Consider the following 16,891-nt stretch of genomic DNA (forward strand, 5'->3'; position numbering starts at 1 on the left):
TCTTACATGTACAAAAGTAGCCATCAGTGACCAAAGAAATCCCCCTACAGCGACTGCAGAGTAAAAGTGCAAGAGCCGAGCCAAAGCTGCAGTGGAATCTGGGTCAGAGCTAGTTAACAGATTTGTCTTTCAGCCATGCTCCTCCATTTACAAAGGAAAAACTACAGCGTGGCAGTCTGGAACAAGGTGGCTGCAGTGTTGGAAAAGTGCACAGCCCTCTAAAAGGGAACATACGCAGATTTCACAGAAACTGATCTGGCTTTTTAGTTTACGTCTTCAAAATGATTAGAAACACAAGAGGGGCAGTCGGAGAGTGTGGATCTCCAACAGGGCTGTTTCCATCAGTGAAAAATCATTTTTGTATCCGCGCCGTGATCCGGAGCCACTTCAAAATGTAATGTGTTCTTCCTTGGCCCATGCTTCACTCTTCCAGCAAGTTTCATGGAAATAGGGCCAGTAGTTTTTCCGTAATCCTGCTGTCAAACAGACAAACAAACAAACTAGAAGGGAACTTGGAGAAGGCAAACCTACACGAAAGCCATGCCCTGCAAGTGTGAAAAATGATGTGTGTCCGCCCCGTGATTTGGATCCTCTCCAACGTGTAAAAGGTTCTTCCTTGGCCCATGCTACACCCTTTCACCAAGTTTCAAGAAAATTGGGCAAGTAGCTTTCCGTAATCCTGCTGACAGACAAACAAACCAACCGAACAGAAAACATAACCTCCTCGGTAACAATGAGGGCGAGGGTGTTTGCTAAATACTATTACTGGATAAGATAAACAGACCCAAGTCAAGACCACCCAAACTGACATTGCGGAAAAAGCACATTTATTTTGTAGAAATCTTTTAGAGATTCATACAATAATGATAGTACAGCAGAAAACAACAACCCCCCCCCCCTGTTAAAATGTCAGGCTGCCACAGAGAAAAACATGTCTATGTTGTTGGCTAAAAACCTTAGAGCAAACTGCAAGTCTGAGACGAGGAGGCACTTAGTGGCCATGAGTGCAGAAAATTACATCTGATCTACTCAAAACATTCCAGACATAACACACTCAAAGAAAGATTTTATTAGCAACAGACAATGAGAAGTTATTGAAAACTGGACATAAACTGAATTACTATCTATAAGTAGCGAACACCTGTGTATACGCTTGTGTACTGACACAATTACATGAGAGGGACTTGATTAGAGAATTAATTATCTGTCCATCTATCTTATTCTCCAGTTATTTTGGCAGGGCTGCTGACTAATCCCCTCGTCGGTCAGTGAGGTCACTAGGAGGGAAAGTGGTTCAGCCCTGTGATGAGAAGCTTTACGGACCTTTAACATTAATCTGAAACGTATCAGACTTGCTGTTAAATTCTTTGTGGGTTAACTCTATCCAGTGTTCAGAGGTGTAGTTATTACAGCTAGCTGCCATGTCCCATCTACAGCTTGGCTTTGCCCGGCTGCAGCTGCAGGCTCTGAAGCTTCATGGCCAGTCCCATGTTCCCTGTGATCTTCAGCTTGCCCTGGAAAAACGCCTGTGAATCAGAGAAGAGCGAAAAATGTCATTCAGACAAAATTTGAATCTGAAGTACTGTTCGTCCTGTTTGGGAGAGAACTACATGCTGCTGGTTTTAAGAGTTACCGTGAGAGATTAACTCGACCCAGGGAAAGTGGGGCAACGGCAACAACAGCTTATGAAATGTCAGGACAGTGCACGGCACACAGTGGGTAGAGTTAGAGGAATGAATGTTTGTGGACTGGAGTGCCAGAGGTAATCATTTAAACACTCCGTGAGCAGAAATTCTAATAATATTCCCCTTGTACCTCACAAGGGAAACCTTTGGCTTTTTAATTTTCCAATAACTTTGGATGCATATGGCATACAACCTCAGCTCCTATAGTAAGTCTATAATAACGTGTGCAGCTGAAATACAGACGCTCACATCCTCAAAGACAAAAATGTCCCCATTACACCTTAAAATCATGCGTTCTATTATATCAGGCTTTACATCTCAGGCTCGGGCTTCAAAGATGTAGTTTTTACTATTTACCACCAGATAAAAAAAGAATTCAGAAAAATAATCCCCCTTAATATTAAATGTTTGTGTTCTTTCATGAACAACACTAGCATTGTGTAAACCAACTGGCTTTTAAAAAGTGGAAATTAATATTTATATACAACATTTTTATAGCAGTCGGGTAACAAGAGGGAGTTTTATTTATTTATTAAAAATTCCATCAAAATCAAAGTTGTTGCTAATGTAATGTAGCATTTAGTGTACAGAAATATGAGGGGTTTTTTTCCATTAAAAAAACAACATTATGTTTTAACCTAATGAAATTGGAAAATAATATTTATATCTCATTTTATTGCAGCTCTTTGACGCGGACATTTTTGTCCTAGAGTGACATCAGAACAACTTTTTAAAAGTGAGGCACAGGGGATAAGTTCTCAGAAGGACAGAGTTTATGGCGGAAATGGAAAAACTGAAATGATCAATTTTTCTTATTTATTAAAAAAACATGTAAAAATGTCAACCTGTCCAAATGATGGGACATAAAGCAGTGGAAAAGCTGTGTTCTTGGAGCACGCACAGCTGGCCTGCATGACATAAACACAGTGCTTTCTGGGACTCCGAATTCATGGAATGGCAGTGGACTGATTGCAGAGATGTCTCATCACTTCACTCTTCACGTACAAAACAACTTGGTGGGTCTCATGATTCACTGAGTTGGAAAACATGGCATGGAAATAGAGTATATTTAGGGCTCATCTTGAAGGAAATGGCTGACTTTATCTTTATATGTTCTTACCGTCAACAAATGCCACGAGAAGAGAAAAATAAACTTTCTTTTAATACATTCAAACTTCTCAGGCCAAAGCACATTTTAAAGCCATTTGTTTAAAGTCAACTTGTTAGTAGATCAATTAATTCTTGGGATTTTCTGACAGTCTTATCCTTTAAGCACTAATGCTTCTACTAACATGTTGGAGAATATGTGATGCTGAAAGACGCTGAAACATCTGCCTTTCTTTCTCTTATGCGCACAGTTAACATTTTACTTTGAAGTCAGGCATGAAATTAATCTTCGTCATTTAATCGTCAGATCTCTCCCCCTACACAGCAACGGCTTCATGGCCTCTGGTCTGAGGGAGGTGAATTGGCAAATTGAGCCAATAATGACGCAGCAGAGTGTTTGCTCTCAACTTCAACCAGACGCTAACAAAATACTCTGTCAGTACTACATCCAACTGGCAAACTAATCTGTTCCACTTTTTAGGAGAATCATTGGACAGGATATATAAAACGCACTGCAGGAAACAGCCAGGACACCACACAGCTCAATCAGTCATTAATGTTACACTGATTCCATATAAAAGAAACACCAGACTATAAACATCAGGAATTAATACAAATGTAGGATTGTTATTTTGTTGTTTAAGAAATAAGAAAACTTCTGTTAGTTTCTTTCTTTCTGAATAAATAAGTTGGAGTGAATATGTTTAGTTTATCTGTAGCGGTTTATAGAGTAGGATATGTTAATAGTGCAACATCTCAAGTTGACGGTGATTTTATAAAGTAGGATTTCTCTGCCGTTTTTTATTTAGACTTGTGCACATGTAACGTCGTATTGATTAATCAATACAGTCGGCTCTGTGTGACATTAATGTGAGAGGTATATCGATCTTACCGGTTACTTTTAAATTGCAATGTTAGAAAAAAAAAGATTCATAAAATCCTACTTCCCGTGTCTTTTTTGAAAGATTGATTTAAGCATTATAATTCCAATTAAGGCCTTATTTATTGACTTAAAAGACTTTGTAAGGATCCGCAGGATTGTAGCAAATATAAGAAGGAGGAACAATTACAGCGACCACAAACTGTTCCAATGTACATATGGGCAAGTGAGTGTTGCTTTTGGCATTTTTATTTATTTAGTTATTAGTGAATTTCACATTTCAGAGACACAGTTGTGGCAAAAATAGATCCAATGCATAAGGATAATAGAGGAGTAAAGAGCGAGACACCCGGGCTGTGAAACCAGTGGCACACCTGCTAGGCTGGCATCCTGCAGCCACAACAGTCAGGTACAATCTAAATACTCACACACACTTTGACTCGATAAGACAAAAAGGTAAACTGTATACTTGTGCCTTCTCTGAATCATCATCAATACAAACCGGTCCACTCAAGCCTCACTGAGATTGAATACTCACAGACTGTGGGTTCATCTTCCCCGTCATCAAGTCCAACAGGTCTTTATCTGACATGGAGATGGTGCAATCTGCTTTCTTAGCTGAGCAGAGATAAAATAACACACACACACACACACACACACACACACACACACACACACACACACACACACACACACACACACACACACACACACACACACACACACACACACACACACACACACACACACACACACACCTTTAAACTTGAACGATAAACTTAAATGTTAAACTGTGTTTCCACCCATAGTTAAATATTAACATGATTGCATGTCACTGTCACGAGACCAGAGAAAGCCCTGATACTGTTTTCTTACCCGTGTCATTGTGGACGCAGCCTCTGCCGTTCTTCACATCCACGAACCAAATCGCCTCCTGACCGTCCGGGCCGTCCTTTACTTTGAAGGCAAAGACTCCCCCGATCTTTTTCACAAACTGCTCTCCTTCCTGTTCAAAGTACACAGAGATTTTAAAACACAGTAAACCCTACCGATGTGAAATACATTTTCACGTCATATAATTACAACTTACAAGCTTATTGTATATTCACTTAGCTAGGCAGGCTGTAAATTATTTTTTCCAAGATACATTATGTTACCCAGAAATACCGGCCTTCCATATGGGAGTAACACTATACATATTTAAGGACTCTTTCTATGAAAAACATTTAAGAAAATTTGAAATCGTTTTTAAAACACAGAAAATATCTGTATAGGGTAGTGTCAGTGGTTCATGGAGGTGAGTATCTGTTTGTCTGATCTCTTGCCTGAGATATTTCATTAAACTATGTCTCTATGTAATCAGACTGCTCCATTGTTGCCATTTGCTCATTGATGATGACAAATCCCATTCATTACATAGACAGCCCCTGCCAGCGGGCTCAAGATGAATCCAGTATGATTGAGGTCACACAAAGGTAACTGTTAAAAAGAACACGGACCTTTGGAGGAAACCATTTGTCTGATTGAGTCAACATAAGCTTGAATTGTTTATGTGCTATGAAATGAAGGGATCCAAATGTGCCACGTTCAGGCTAAAGGCCCATATAGCCGTATGGCACAGACCTAGGAACACTGTATATGCTTGCGAAAATGTATATGTGTACTACAAATTAATTAAAACAAAACTAGTAAGCTACCTTTATAAAGAACCACTGAATAAAAAGTCTACCTTACCAAGTGATAATAATTCTAAGTCACCAGTGTGATGCTACGAACAACATTGTCTTCTATTTTACCTCCTGGAGCTTCTTGTTGATTTCCTGGAACACAGCATGTGCCTTGAAGCCCTCCAGTCCGTCACTAGCACTGCTGTGAATGGCTTGAATCCTTGACATGGTGAAAGCAAAGGCATGAGAATGAGAAAGTAATAATATTAAAAGTGGTTAAACACAGCACAGATACATAAATGGTTGCCAAAGACAAACCAATCAATCACTGATCAAACATTCGCTTTGTATTTGTATATATTCTTGTAAATGTATATGAGCAGTTATTGTTTTGTATGGATCTCAGAGTGTGGTCACCCTTGTCAATGTAATATTATAACATGTGAATAACACCAACTAGTCACCAACTCTGAGGTGACACACAACATAAACTCCACTTAATTATCACTTTCACAAATAGATTAAGAGGCATTAAGACTGTGGCCACCACATTTCACGCATCCACTGCCTGCTTCAAAACAGCCACTTCCAGCTAACCCAGGATGGCACCATGGCTGTGCACCTTGTCTGAAGAGAAGCTAGCACTGCTCAACAAAGTAGCAGAACACCGACTGTCCCGGTGCTGCTCGTCCACCAACAGCTCTCGAGGAGGACAGGACAGGACAGCGTTACATTTTCAAGGTTGAAACTAGGTTACATAATTAGCCTATGTGCTAAGTATGTTGTAACACACGGCTAGCTAAAGCCTTGTAGTAATGTATAAAAGAGCTAGTTTAGTGACTTCAACATAGCTAGCTGTTTGTTTAACATGTTGTAGCTAACCCCTGCTGCAATGTTACCTGGTGACCTAATAATATCGTACAATGTTTAGTACTCTTACCTTGGTGTCTGTATTTCAGGCATTTTGCTATACCGCTAGTTGAACAAACAGTTCCGCAGGTTTAACAGAGCAACAGCGAGCTTGTACTTTGCCTGCCTGCTGTTTGCAAACTACACTTCCTTGTTTCTTGCTTCTGTCACCGATCTTCAGACTCGATGTGTCGATGTCAGATAGCACAGCGTGTGTGTGAGTGCAGTGTGAACGGCCCCTCATTTGTGTCAATATAGCTTGAAAGAAAATCCTACATTATGTTAGGCAATATTAAATTGACCTCTAAATTCTCAGTTAAAGGAGTTTATTTAGCATTATTCTGCATGTGTTGCCCTGCCACTACAATTTACTTTCATTACATAACATACATAACTAACAATTCTGCAAACTATGCTGCTTTGTTTTTGTTGGATTTTATAATGTGTTGTTTCTTACCTTTCCAGGCAGCCATTGGTTTCCTTTTGTCTTTGTATGTTATGGAAATCAATGAGCAAACTCTTGAATTTTGCTTGAGTTGTGTAATCCAGTGATTCTCATGGGGGTCCGTGAAAAACTTTTAGATTAATCAATTTAGCTTATTATGATATAAAACAAATTTTTACAAAACGCAGTTCACAGTTCAACAAGTATTACTTACATTTTTTAATCTAAAATAGTTCATAGATCATGTTCTAAACTAACAATTCCTCAACGTTAAATTGTATATTATTTTAAATGCCGTAACCAGAATGTGGGTTTTACTAAGCTTATGTATGCACTGGCAGGAGAGGTGCTGATTTAACTTTGGTGCTCATTTCACAGCCAAATAGGTGAATCAGAGCAAGCATTTTTGTGAAAACTAAGCATACAGTAATGTATAAGCTATATTATCCACAGTTATATAGTATAGATATAGGCCCTGTTCAAAAAGGTTTAAGTGGAAATGGGGGAGGTGGCATTGCCTTTCAGAGAGTGGTGTAACATAAGGTTTGCATGGCTATCCTGGCTTGCCCCAAGTATGTTCTATAACATAAATCCTGCATTACAGTCAAGTAACTGATACAAAAACAGGTAACGGTGAATTATTACCACAATGTTCCCACAATGTCATTATAAATTAAACAGACTGAATGAGATTATGTGATGGAGATAAGCATACGTATTTAAAATGTCCATAGCAATTTTGCTGATTTGCCCTCAACGGCCGCTCCATACATGTTATATTTCAGATGGATACACACGTTGAAGATTCAGTGAATAACTGCTGGATATGATACAATCAGATAAGAGACCATTTCTGAATTATGTTGTCTATATACTGTGCAAAGAGGGCACGGCATGACATTTAATGTGCACAGCATGAGTGGAGGCAAACATCGTGACAATCTCATCAGTCTATTGTAAACTGTGCCCCAACATGAGAAGCCAGGTGATGCTGTCCTGTTGTTGTTGTTGTTATAATAACAGTCTGTCAGCTCTTCTTTCTGTAGTGGATGTGTGGGCTTTAGCTCAGACCACACAGTTTAGTGAGCTCAAGTCCACAGCCACTGATCAGGAGAACACTGCACTCTGCTGGCCAGAAGAGCACATCATCATAATAACATATTCGTTATGGTTGGTTCTCAGCAAGTCAGCCATCAGTTAAAGTTTAAACTATATCTGCACAACGCGCAACAATGTTGTAAATGTTTGAGCTTGTGTAAAAACTACCGAGCCTATGTAATAAAGGACATGTTATGTAAGAAATCCAATTCTTAAATGGCTTAAATCTTACCTTTAGCAACAAAAAACAAGCTTTTTAATTTTAGCTAGTTCTGTCACATGTGTTGTCATGGCACATGGCCATCTTGGAAATGTTGTTATGGCAACAGAAAATCACATAACCTGGCCCATGACGCACCAGGATTTTCAGTATGTGTCACTTAGGGACTTCATGGGTTAAAATCAAGGGTAAAGCTGTATAGGGAACTTTCCAGAACATTTAAAGGTTGTGTGACATCTGTGTTACCGTGGGTTCTACTAGGAATTTATCCAACTTAATTCTTTTTTTTTGTCAACTTTTATTTATGTATTTTAGTCATGTTGTTGTTAGTTTTTTTGTGTCATCTAATCAATTTTTCAAAATCCAAATCAATTCCCTATAAGTATGATGATATTGACCTGATCATATATTTGGAGAGGTTATATTTATATATTAGAATGTGGTGCGCTTCAAATAGGGTAACATTTGTATCTTGATACCTAGCCAATTATTCACATTTTGATTGGACATATGATTGGATATAAATAAAATAGATTTTTAATAGTTTCAGGTTTTTCAAGACAAAAACAACAGGGGTAATAATAATAATAATAATAATAATAATAATAATAATAATAATGATAATATTTGAGTCCCTCACTGAACAACCTTTGCACAGTTGCACAGTAACTAAATACATTCTGTGGTAACTACGGAAGAAGAAGTCACGTGCCAGTTTTAGCAGGTTAAACTTCCTGTAGTCAATACAGTTCAAAATTATCTCTTTTTACTCTAACTTATCATTTCACTGTTTTTTCAACAAGTCGGTTGTGTATTTTCATAAGCGAGGCACATATTTCCGTCGGCTAAACGCAGCTTAAGTGCCAAACTGATTCAGAAACAAACAGGTCGTCTAAGGCAATTTGTCAGCTAATGCTAGATGCTAATGTCGGCTAGCTGTCGTACCTAGAGTGACAGCTGTGACAAGGGTGTCTCTTTAGTTCTTGCTTTGTCCATTAGCTTTGACCGGTGTGATTTACGTCGCTAAACTCCAAGTAGGTATTCAGTTTGCTGGTTAGCACCATGGCCAGTCTGCTACCGATGCAGTGCGTAGCCTCTCTGAGGAAATCCGGAAGCCTAATTAATTTAAGAAGTGCTGCTCTGGGCATCGACAAGCGACACTACAGCAGCAAAAAGGCGTCTTCAGCCGAGTATCTGCACCAAAGTGTTGTACCATCGATGCATTACCAGAAGAGTTTACCTAGGTAAGGAGCTACATGACAAATTGGTCAGACACATTTTTTCCCATTACTCGATCTTATGGTTTTCATTCAACACAACTTTGGTTTAATGTGAAGCTAAAGTTCTTTGGAAATGCCAGGTGGATGTAGCAAGGTGTTCCACGTTTAAGAAGGTGACCCATTCAGTTTTTAGATGAATGTAGGTGAAAGTGCACACTTGAGTTCAGGTCGATGGCCACTAGGGGTCCACAGCATGACATCTACCATCTTCTGACATCTAACATGTACTCGACTGTTGAGAGTTGAATTCTTTTTCTAAAATTGAGAAAATAAACTGGAGAATGGATTGGCTTTCACCCTTGTGTATTTCAAACAAGGCTAAGGAAGTACAGTTCAAAATATTACATAAAATGTACCCTGCTAATGATCTTAGCGCTTATATTTACAGACATTGACATTTCTTTTACAGCTACTATCTCTGTTAACCTTTAACCTTAAATATATGATTTGTTACTTTATTTATTCTACTACATCACTACCCACGTTTTCACTTTTTATCCTAGAATTTAATTATCTACTTAAATCACTCAGGGTATTAAACAACACAAAAGTAATATACCTTTGGAAATATTGAACTTTTTTTCCTGACTGATTATGTTTATTAGGACTGTGAATCTTTTGATATCTCAAGAATGAATTTAAAATGGATTCTGGATTCAGTACATAGAGGTGCTAATTTCAGGATCTACTGCAATCCACTGTGGGCTCATAAAGGTGGTGTGGCAAATGACATGAAAGCAGAGTAAAGTTTGTATAAGGTCATGGAGTTGTAATATCTGAAAAGGTTATATCAACTGATTTCAATAATGTAAACATGTAAACACACAAAGCCAAACCTAAGACAAAATGTAACATTTGTTCATGCTGAGAATAAACAAGTTAAAGTTAGACAAAAATGTAAAAGGCCAGTAAAAGCTATATTTTCTATTTTATTTGTTAGGCTACCTATACCGAAGTTGGAGGATACTCTCAGGAGGTATTTAGCTGCCCAGAGGCCTCTGTTGGATGATGACCAGTTCAGGTAAGTTTTTAGAAAGAATATCAACCTTTTTAATTTAAATATTTTAAACTTACTGGTAAATACTAACTACTATAATCTTACCTGCAACAATCTTAATTGTGTATACTTAGAACGACGGAGAAACTTGCACAAGATTTCCAGAACGGTGTGGGGAAGCAGCTGCACGAGGAGCTGGTAGCTCAGGACAAAAACAATAAGCACACAAGCTACATCTCAGGTGAATGTGCCGTTCTGACCATCACCACCCTAAAAATGTAATATCTCAAAAGTATACATTCAATAAATCTGGTTGAATAATGTATTTTCTTTCAGGACCGTGGTTTGACATGTATCTCTCAGCTCGCGACTCTGTGGTGCTCAACTCCAACCCCTTCATGTCCTTCAATCCTGACCTGAAGACGGAGTACAATGAGCAGCTTGTGCGGGCGACCAATGTGGTGTGTTCAGCGGTGCGCTTCATGAAGACACTGCGGGCTGGATTACTGGAGCCAGAGGTTTTCCACCTCAACCCGGCAAAGAGCGACACGGACGGCTTCAAAAGGTTCATCCGCTGGGTGCCATCTTCACTGTCGTGGTATGGAGCTTACATGGTGAATGCTTACCCCCTGGACATGTCTCAGTACTTTCGCCTCTTCAACTCAACTCGGATCCCCAAGAGTGGCAGAGATGAGCTCTTCACCGATGAGAAAGCGCGACATCTCTTGGTTATGAGGAATGGCAACATGTATGTGTTTGATGTCGTGGACAGGGATGGGAACTTGGTGGAGCCCGCAGAGATCCAGTCACACTTGAAGTACATTTTGTCTGACCCGACACCAGCGCCCACCTTTCCTCTCGGGGTCCTGACTAGTGAGAACAGGGATGTGTGGGCCGGGCTGAGGGACAAGCTGGTAGCTTCTGGAAACGCGGAGGATTTACGGGTAGTCGACAGCGCGCTGTTCTGCCTCAGCCTGGACGAAGAAAGCATGAGGGACCATATTCACATCTCCCACAACATGCTGCACGGTGACGGCTGCAACCGCTGGTACGATAAGTCCTTCAGCGTCATTCTGACCAAAGATGGACAGGCAGCAATCAATTTTGAGCACTCCTGGGGCGACGGAGTAGCTGTGCTCCGCTTTCAGAATGAGATCTTCAAAGACACAACAGAGCAGCCGCTGGTCCACCCGGGCTCCGCTGCTGCTGCTGTGGATTCATCCTCTGCTGTGCGCAGACTGCAGTTCAACCTGGACAGCGAGCTGGAGCATGGCATTCAAAAAGCCAAGGAGAACTTTGACTCCGCTGTATCGAAACTCACCATCGATGCCATGGAGTTCAAAAAAGGTGGCAAGGAAGAGTTAAAGAAGAGCAAGTTGAGTCCAGATGCTGTAGCCCAGCTGGCTTTTCAAATGGGTTTCCTGAGGCAGTATGGACAGACAGTCGCCACATATGAGTCCTGCAGCACTGCAGCGTTCAGGCATGGACGCACAGAGACCATCCGACCAGCCACCATACACACTGAGCGATGTGCACGAGCCTTCGTTTGCCAGCCAGGCCAACACAGTGTGGAGCAGCTACAAGCCATGCTGAGGGAATGCTCTAAATATCACGGGCAGCTCACCAGAGAAGCTGCTATGGGTGAGTAGGAGACATTTCTACACATATTTAAAGCATTACAAATATTCTGCAGATGTGTACGGTCTGTTTCTAAACACATGCTGTCGTGGAAAGTTTGAATTAAATCTGTATACGAGTATTTATTCTCTGCGCAGAGAAGGTTCAATAATCATAGAGTGCATCAGTCTGAGTGAGGAAAGAACACTGCGTGTTTGTTCATGTGTTAAAAAGACAGCGAGGCGAGGGGTGGAAGATTCTCACAGTTGCAGGTGTCAGATGGACATAAGAATACCATTTTATACTTTAGAACAGGGGTCCCCAAACTTTTTCCTGTGAGGGCCACATAATTGTTCCCTTCTCTGATGGGGGCCAGGGTCAGTTTGTAACAGAAAAAGTGTGACGATCGCAGGGGTGCCTAAACGTAAACATTTATTGTTTTCCAGAAAGCCACACATAACCAAATATTAATAACCCTTTCCGGGATCTTCACAGAAATAACAGATGAGACAAACAGCCTTTTCTTTGCATTGAACAAAAAAAGAATCGTTTGACCATTGCAGGTTAAATACCCTGCATTCTGAATCAATTTTTCTCTTACCTAACCTTTTCGCCATTATTCCGTTCTATTTGACAGGGGCTAGTCTAGGATTCGCGAGGCCAGACTGAAAAAAAAAATCATAATGCGTCTCTGGTATTGTTCAGGGGGCCGGGCCAAATGTGGAGGTGGGCCATATCCGGCCCGCGGGCCTTAGTTTGGGGACCACTGCTTTAGAACATTCTGTCCATTAATGATGACCTTCAGTCAAACAAAACGACACAAACACACCCCCCTCTGAACTGCTGTACTCACCACTTGTTTTATTTCTCTTCTCAGGCCAAGGGTTTGACCGTCACCTGTTTGCTCTGAGATTTCTGGCCAATTCCCAGAGCCAGGCTCTGCACAGCCTGTATACAGACCCGGCTTACGCCACTATCAACCACAACATCCTCTCCACCAGCACCCTCACCAGTCCAGCTGTGAACCTCGGGGGCTTTGCCCCGGTGGTGCCCGATGGGTTCGGTGTCGGCTACGGTGTCCATGACGACTGGATTGGCTGCAATGTGTCCAGCTATCCCTCTCGCAATGTCCACGATTTCCTGCAGTGTGTCCACAAGTCCTTAGAGGACATTTTCTCTGTCCTGGAAGGAAAGGCACTCGGCTAAGAAACAAGTGTTTGTCATCAAAAATAATTAATTTTAAGGAACCGTGAAGGTGAGGGCGGCCATCATTCTCAGCTCGCAAAAAGTGAGTGTGAATGAAAGTGATGAATATTATATTTTGTTCACCACAAAGGAATACAAAGCAAATCATTGTGCTTAAATATACCTTCTTTTTTTTAAAGGAATTAAATGGTTGGGAATATGAATTTGATCTTTGGGTTTGGATATTATTGTTGGTATAAAACAAGTGATCTTGACAGTTATCAAAATGTGATATATGGAAAACAAAGTTTCCAGTGTCATGACAATTATTGTATAGTGAAAACATTGACCATAAAATACTGGGAAAATGTGCTAGCTTTCAGCTTTAAATGATTCAAACTACTGGCTTTACAAGACCTCAGTCTCTTAAATGTATAGCAGTCCAGTCTGACAGTTGTGTACTGTAAACTCGTGTTGTGTGTTTTTAGGGACTGGTAACAAGTTAGTGCTGGTCATATTATTTATGCAGCAGGGCTTTTCAGATGTAGAATTTCTCTGCATGGATTCAGATTCTGTGCCTTAACTAAATGTGAATTTAAAACTGTAATTTCAGATTGTTACTGTAATAAATAATATTTAAATGTTCCATCACCATTTGTCATTTACAGCCTTAGAGGTTTGAATGCATTTTGAAATAAAACTTAATTTGCTTTTGTTAAATGTTTGTTGCAAGTAACATCTTCCCATTAAAAATTGCTATTATGAAATTTTAAAAGGTATTTCTATAAACTAAAATATAGAAAATGGGCCATAACATTCTAATTAAATGTTAAGACACATTGTAGATACTAGCCAGGGACATTTGTAATCAAATATTGAGAGGAGCTTAGACAAGCAGAACATTTTCTCACTCTTTATTTAAAATAAAAAACAGTTCCACCAAAAGCAAATGTACAAATGCGGTAGTACAACAGAAACATTAGCTAAAGAAATTAAAATGAGCAAAATCCACATTTAGATAGGCTTGATCTTGAAGTGTAGGCCGATGAGACTGAAGACGAGACATTTCAGATCTTGCACCAGGTAGTAGAACACACGAAGACCTTCAGGGTCCCTGAAACACAGAACCATTTGGAAAGTTAAACCCTGTTATCACGGACAAATACAGTTCTACTTTCCCAACTCCTGGATGAAGTACTCACTTTGACTGGTTGACGTCAATCAAGGAGCCAATTTTGGAAGTTGTGAATGAAATGTGCTCGTCTCCAATGACAATTTCCAGTTCCTGTGAAAATTAGGACAAAAGCAGGCAAGTTTTTATCTAAGATTCAAAACATCAATGTAGCGTTGATTTACTGCAGTGTTCATATCAAGATCTGACCAGTCAGACAGAAGGTGGGGTGCTTATTGATTGCTATCAAAATGTGTGGGACTATATTATTATTATTATATTATATAATATTATAACCACTCCTAAAAACCAGTGTGCTTTCACAGGGTTTGTGCCCTGAATTAGTTATGTTAAAATCTATTAAAAAGGCATTCTCTTAACTCTTATTGATTCATATTGTTCTTAATTCACTTTCTCACGTGTAGCTCTGCTTGCTAAAAGTTGTTTAACTTTTAGACTGTTTACATTGTCTATATTTTTTTATTATGTCTCGTAAACCACTTTGTATTTTGAAAAGTGCAATATAAATTGAAAAAAACATTTTCTTAGAATGCAGCAGCAACAGTGTTAAAAAGCTGCAAGTGGGCATCTGTACAAATGAAGCAATCAGAACTTATCAAAATGACAGATCTGGAGATGACATGGAGGGTAAAACATGCTAAATTAATCTGCTCCCCGGTGGAGAATAAGTCACAAACCTGTCTGCCAACTCTGTCAGGAGGCGGCCATAGAGCATCATCTTCCTTGGTGATCTCACTGTCATCGATGATCCTCTTCAGCTCCTCCATCACACTCTTGTGTACATATGCCTGGGTTGGTACACAGAACACAGGTGGAGCATGTCAAACTTTGTAAAATTTGTCTGGTTGATTGACCATCATTATCAAGCCTCTAATGACATGTTCGCGCAATGTTTATATGACAAAAATATTGCTGAATCAAGACAACAGATAATATTTTGTGCAAAAGTCCAGAGAGGCACACTGTGTGTACACCTTCAGACATCAGCCCTCCATACCAAGGACCAGAACAAAACCCTTGGAGTCATCTTGGATTCTGACATCAGCTCTGAAGCCCACATTATAAATGTTACAAAGAGTAATTTTATCATCTTTGAAACATCGTCATGATGGTTAGAACCTTTCCTTTCTCAGGCTAACACAGAAAAAAATAAGCTGTTGGCCGCCTACAACTGGTTCAGAACGCAGCAGCCAGAGTACTGACCCAGACCACACAGAGAGCACATATAACTCCTATTTTGAAGTTATTGCTTTGAGTGTGCTATTAGTTTAAGAATGGATTTTAAGTTTCTACTAGTTTTAAAATCACCGAAGATCCTGGCACCAGCTTCTCTTTGACATGCTTTAGATCTTCTGCAGCTGGCCTCCTAGTCATCCCAAGAATTACAACAAAAACGTATGGGGGGGGGGGGTCAACTTTCAGCTCTGGAAAAGTCTGTCTGAAGATCTACCTCAGCGACTGGCTTTTACTTAGGGTGCCTCACCATTTGTTGCGTTGATTTTAAGTGTTAACTTGTTTTAGTACATTTGCTTATTTAATAATATATTTTATTATTTTGTATTTAACCACTTTATTGTTGTAATTTACAGTCTTGCAAAAATGTTTTTTATTGTTGTCTCTTTACGTTTCTCTGTGCCGTTTTAATCCTGCTCAGCGAAGCACTGTGGTCTGTTACTGTATGAAAGATGCTAACGTTATATATTGTAGAGTTGAATGAATGACCACAACCACCCCTAGTTACATACAATACTACATGAAATCATTTTGAGACACATTGATACCTTAGAATTGAGTCAAATATGTTCTTATGTTTGCGGTGCCATTATATGGTATCAATGGACGACACCTAAACAGCATGGACTGCACATCCTTCGTGTTTTGAGTAGTTACTCACAAACGGTAACGTGTTTATGAACACAACTTACCTCTTTCCTGATCATGACATCGTTCTTGTAGTTGCTGTTGTTTGCGTACCTCAGTTTACCTGAAACATGTTCAAATTAACGTTACAATAGAAATGTGAAACAATGCATCACTTATCACCGCTCAGGAGTTTGTTCTCGTCCCTACTGGCCACATGGCGCTTAAACGCTCTTGGATATTACTTAAGACATAACTGTTATTATAATAAATGTTTTTGCATGTATTAAATCAATCTACACTTGAACTATTATCATTTTTTAATACATTAGAAACCAGGAAGATCATTTGGCGCTCGCAACTCGATTCGAGTTCGCCGCGGCCTTGCCTACGTTAGCCATTACCGGATGGCTAGCAATGTTAGCTCTAACGTAGGAAGACTAACACATTTGATTTTACCGTCAAATTGAACCTACCGTCCGGTCTGAATTCAAATTCCAGGAACTCGTGTCCAAATTTTCCCTTGTGCCCAACATAATATCTCAAATAGAAGTCACTTGTTGACATCTTTACTCTCCAGAAAGTACTCTTTCTGGTGAAGTCTGCGGAACAAAACTCGGCTAGCAAGAGAAACCTGGAGCCTCGCTACCCATGTACGCATGCGTAGAGGGTCACTGGTATTTGGACGCCTTTAAGCCCCGAAACTTGTCTTTCAGGAAGGTCTATCCATACTACTATCTCTGAAATTA

The 16,891-nt window shown here is 39.8% G+C and overlaps 3 protein-coding genes across 3 annotated transcripts; 1 reads left to right on the forward strand and 2 right to left on the reverse strand.

Annotated features, from left to right (window-relative positions):
* Positions 1–805: 805 nt before the first annotated feature.
* Positions 806–6,460, reverse strand: scp2b (sterol carrier protein 2b). The gene is made up of 5 exons (XM_029428804.1): positions 6,280–6,460; positions 5,469–5,559; positions 4,549–4,678; positions 4,211–4,290; positions 806–1,526 (listed from the first exon to the last, which is right to left on the reverse strand). The coding sequence occupies exons 1-5, from the start codon at positions 6,300–6,302 to the stop codon at positions 1,431–1,433; spliced, it is 420 nt and encodes a 139-aa protein (XP_029284664.1). The 5' UTR covers positions 6,303–6,460; the 3' UTR covers positions 806–1,430.
* A 2,234-nt stretch (positions 6,461–8,694) lies between these two features.
* cpt2 (carnitine palmitoyltransferase 2) lies at positions 8,695–13,810 on the forward strand. The gene is made up of 5 exons (XM_029429613.1): positions 8,695–9,255; positions 10,232–10,312; positions 10,423–10,529; positions 10,625–11,929; positions 12,783–13,810. The coding sequence occupies exons 1-5, from the start codon at positions 9,074–9,076 to the stop codon at positions 13,109–13,111; spliced, it is 2,004 nt and encodes a 667-aa protein (XP_029285473.1). The 5' UTR covers positions 8,695–9,073; the 3' UTR covers positions 13,112–13,810.
* A 178-nt stretch (positions 13,811–13,988) lies between these two features.
* magoh (mago homolog, exon junction complex subunit) lies at positions 13,989–16,811 on the reverse strand. The gene is made up of 5 exons (XM_029429614.1): positions 16,619–16,811; positions 16,208–16,266; positions 14,960–15,070; positions 14,293–14,375; positions 13,989–14,204 (listed from the first exon to the last, which is right to left on the reverse strand). The coding sequence occupies exons 1-5, from the start codon at positions 16,707–16,709 to the stop codon at positions 14,105–14,107; spliced, it is 444 nt and encodes a 147-aa protein (XP_029285474.1). The 5' UTR covers positions 16,710–16,811; the 3' UTR covers positions 13,989–14,104.
* Positions 16,812–16,891: the final 80 nt, after the last annotated feature.

The sequence above is a fragment of the Cottoperca gobio genome, chromosome 4 (assembly GCF_900634415.1).
Source record: "Cottoperca gobio chromosome 4, fCotGob3.1, whole genome shotgun sequence".
Taxonomy (NCBI): domain Eukaryota; kingdom Metazoa; phylum Chordata; class Actinopteri; order Perciformes; family Bovichtidae; genus Cottoperca; species Cottoperca gobio.

Coding starts and splice junctions, on each gene's coding strand:
- cpt2 (XM_029429613.1), top strand. CDS start 9,074: ATGGCCAGTCTGCTACCGATGCAGTGCGTAGCCTCTCTGAGGAAATCC. Junction 10,313..10,422: donor TTGGATGATGACCAGTTCAG/GTAAGTTTTTAG, acceptor GTGTATACTTAG/AACGACGGAGAAACTTGCAC. Junction 10,530..10,624: donor GCACACAAGCTACATCTCAG/GTGAATGTGCCG, acceptor ATTTTCTTTCAG/GACCGTGGTTTGACATGTAT.
- magoh (XM_029429614.1), bottom strand. CDS start 16,709: ATGTCAACAAGTGACTTCTATTTGAGATATTATGTTGGGCACAAGGGA. Junction 15,071..16,207: donor ATGTCATGATCAGGAAAGAG/GTAAGTTGTGTT, acceptor GTACCAACCCAG/GCATATGTACACAAGAGTGT. Junction 14,376..14,959: donor CTGACAGAGTTGGCAGACAG/GTTTGTGACTTA, acceptor TAATTTTCACAG/GAACTGGAAATTGTCATTGG.
- scp2b (XM_029428804.1), bottom strand. CDS start 6,302: ATGCCTGAAATACAGACACCAAG. Junction 4,291..4,548: donor CTGCGTCCACAATGACACGG/GTAAGAAAACAG, acceptor ATCTCTGCTCAG/CTAAGAAAGCAGATTGCACC. Junction 1,527..4,210: donor GGAAGATGAACCCACAGTCT/GTGAGTATTCAA, acceptor TCTGATTCACAG/GCGTTTTTCCAGGGCAAGCT.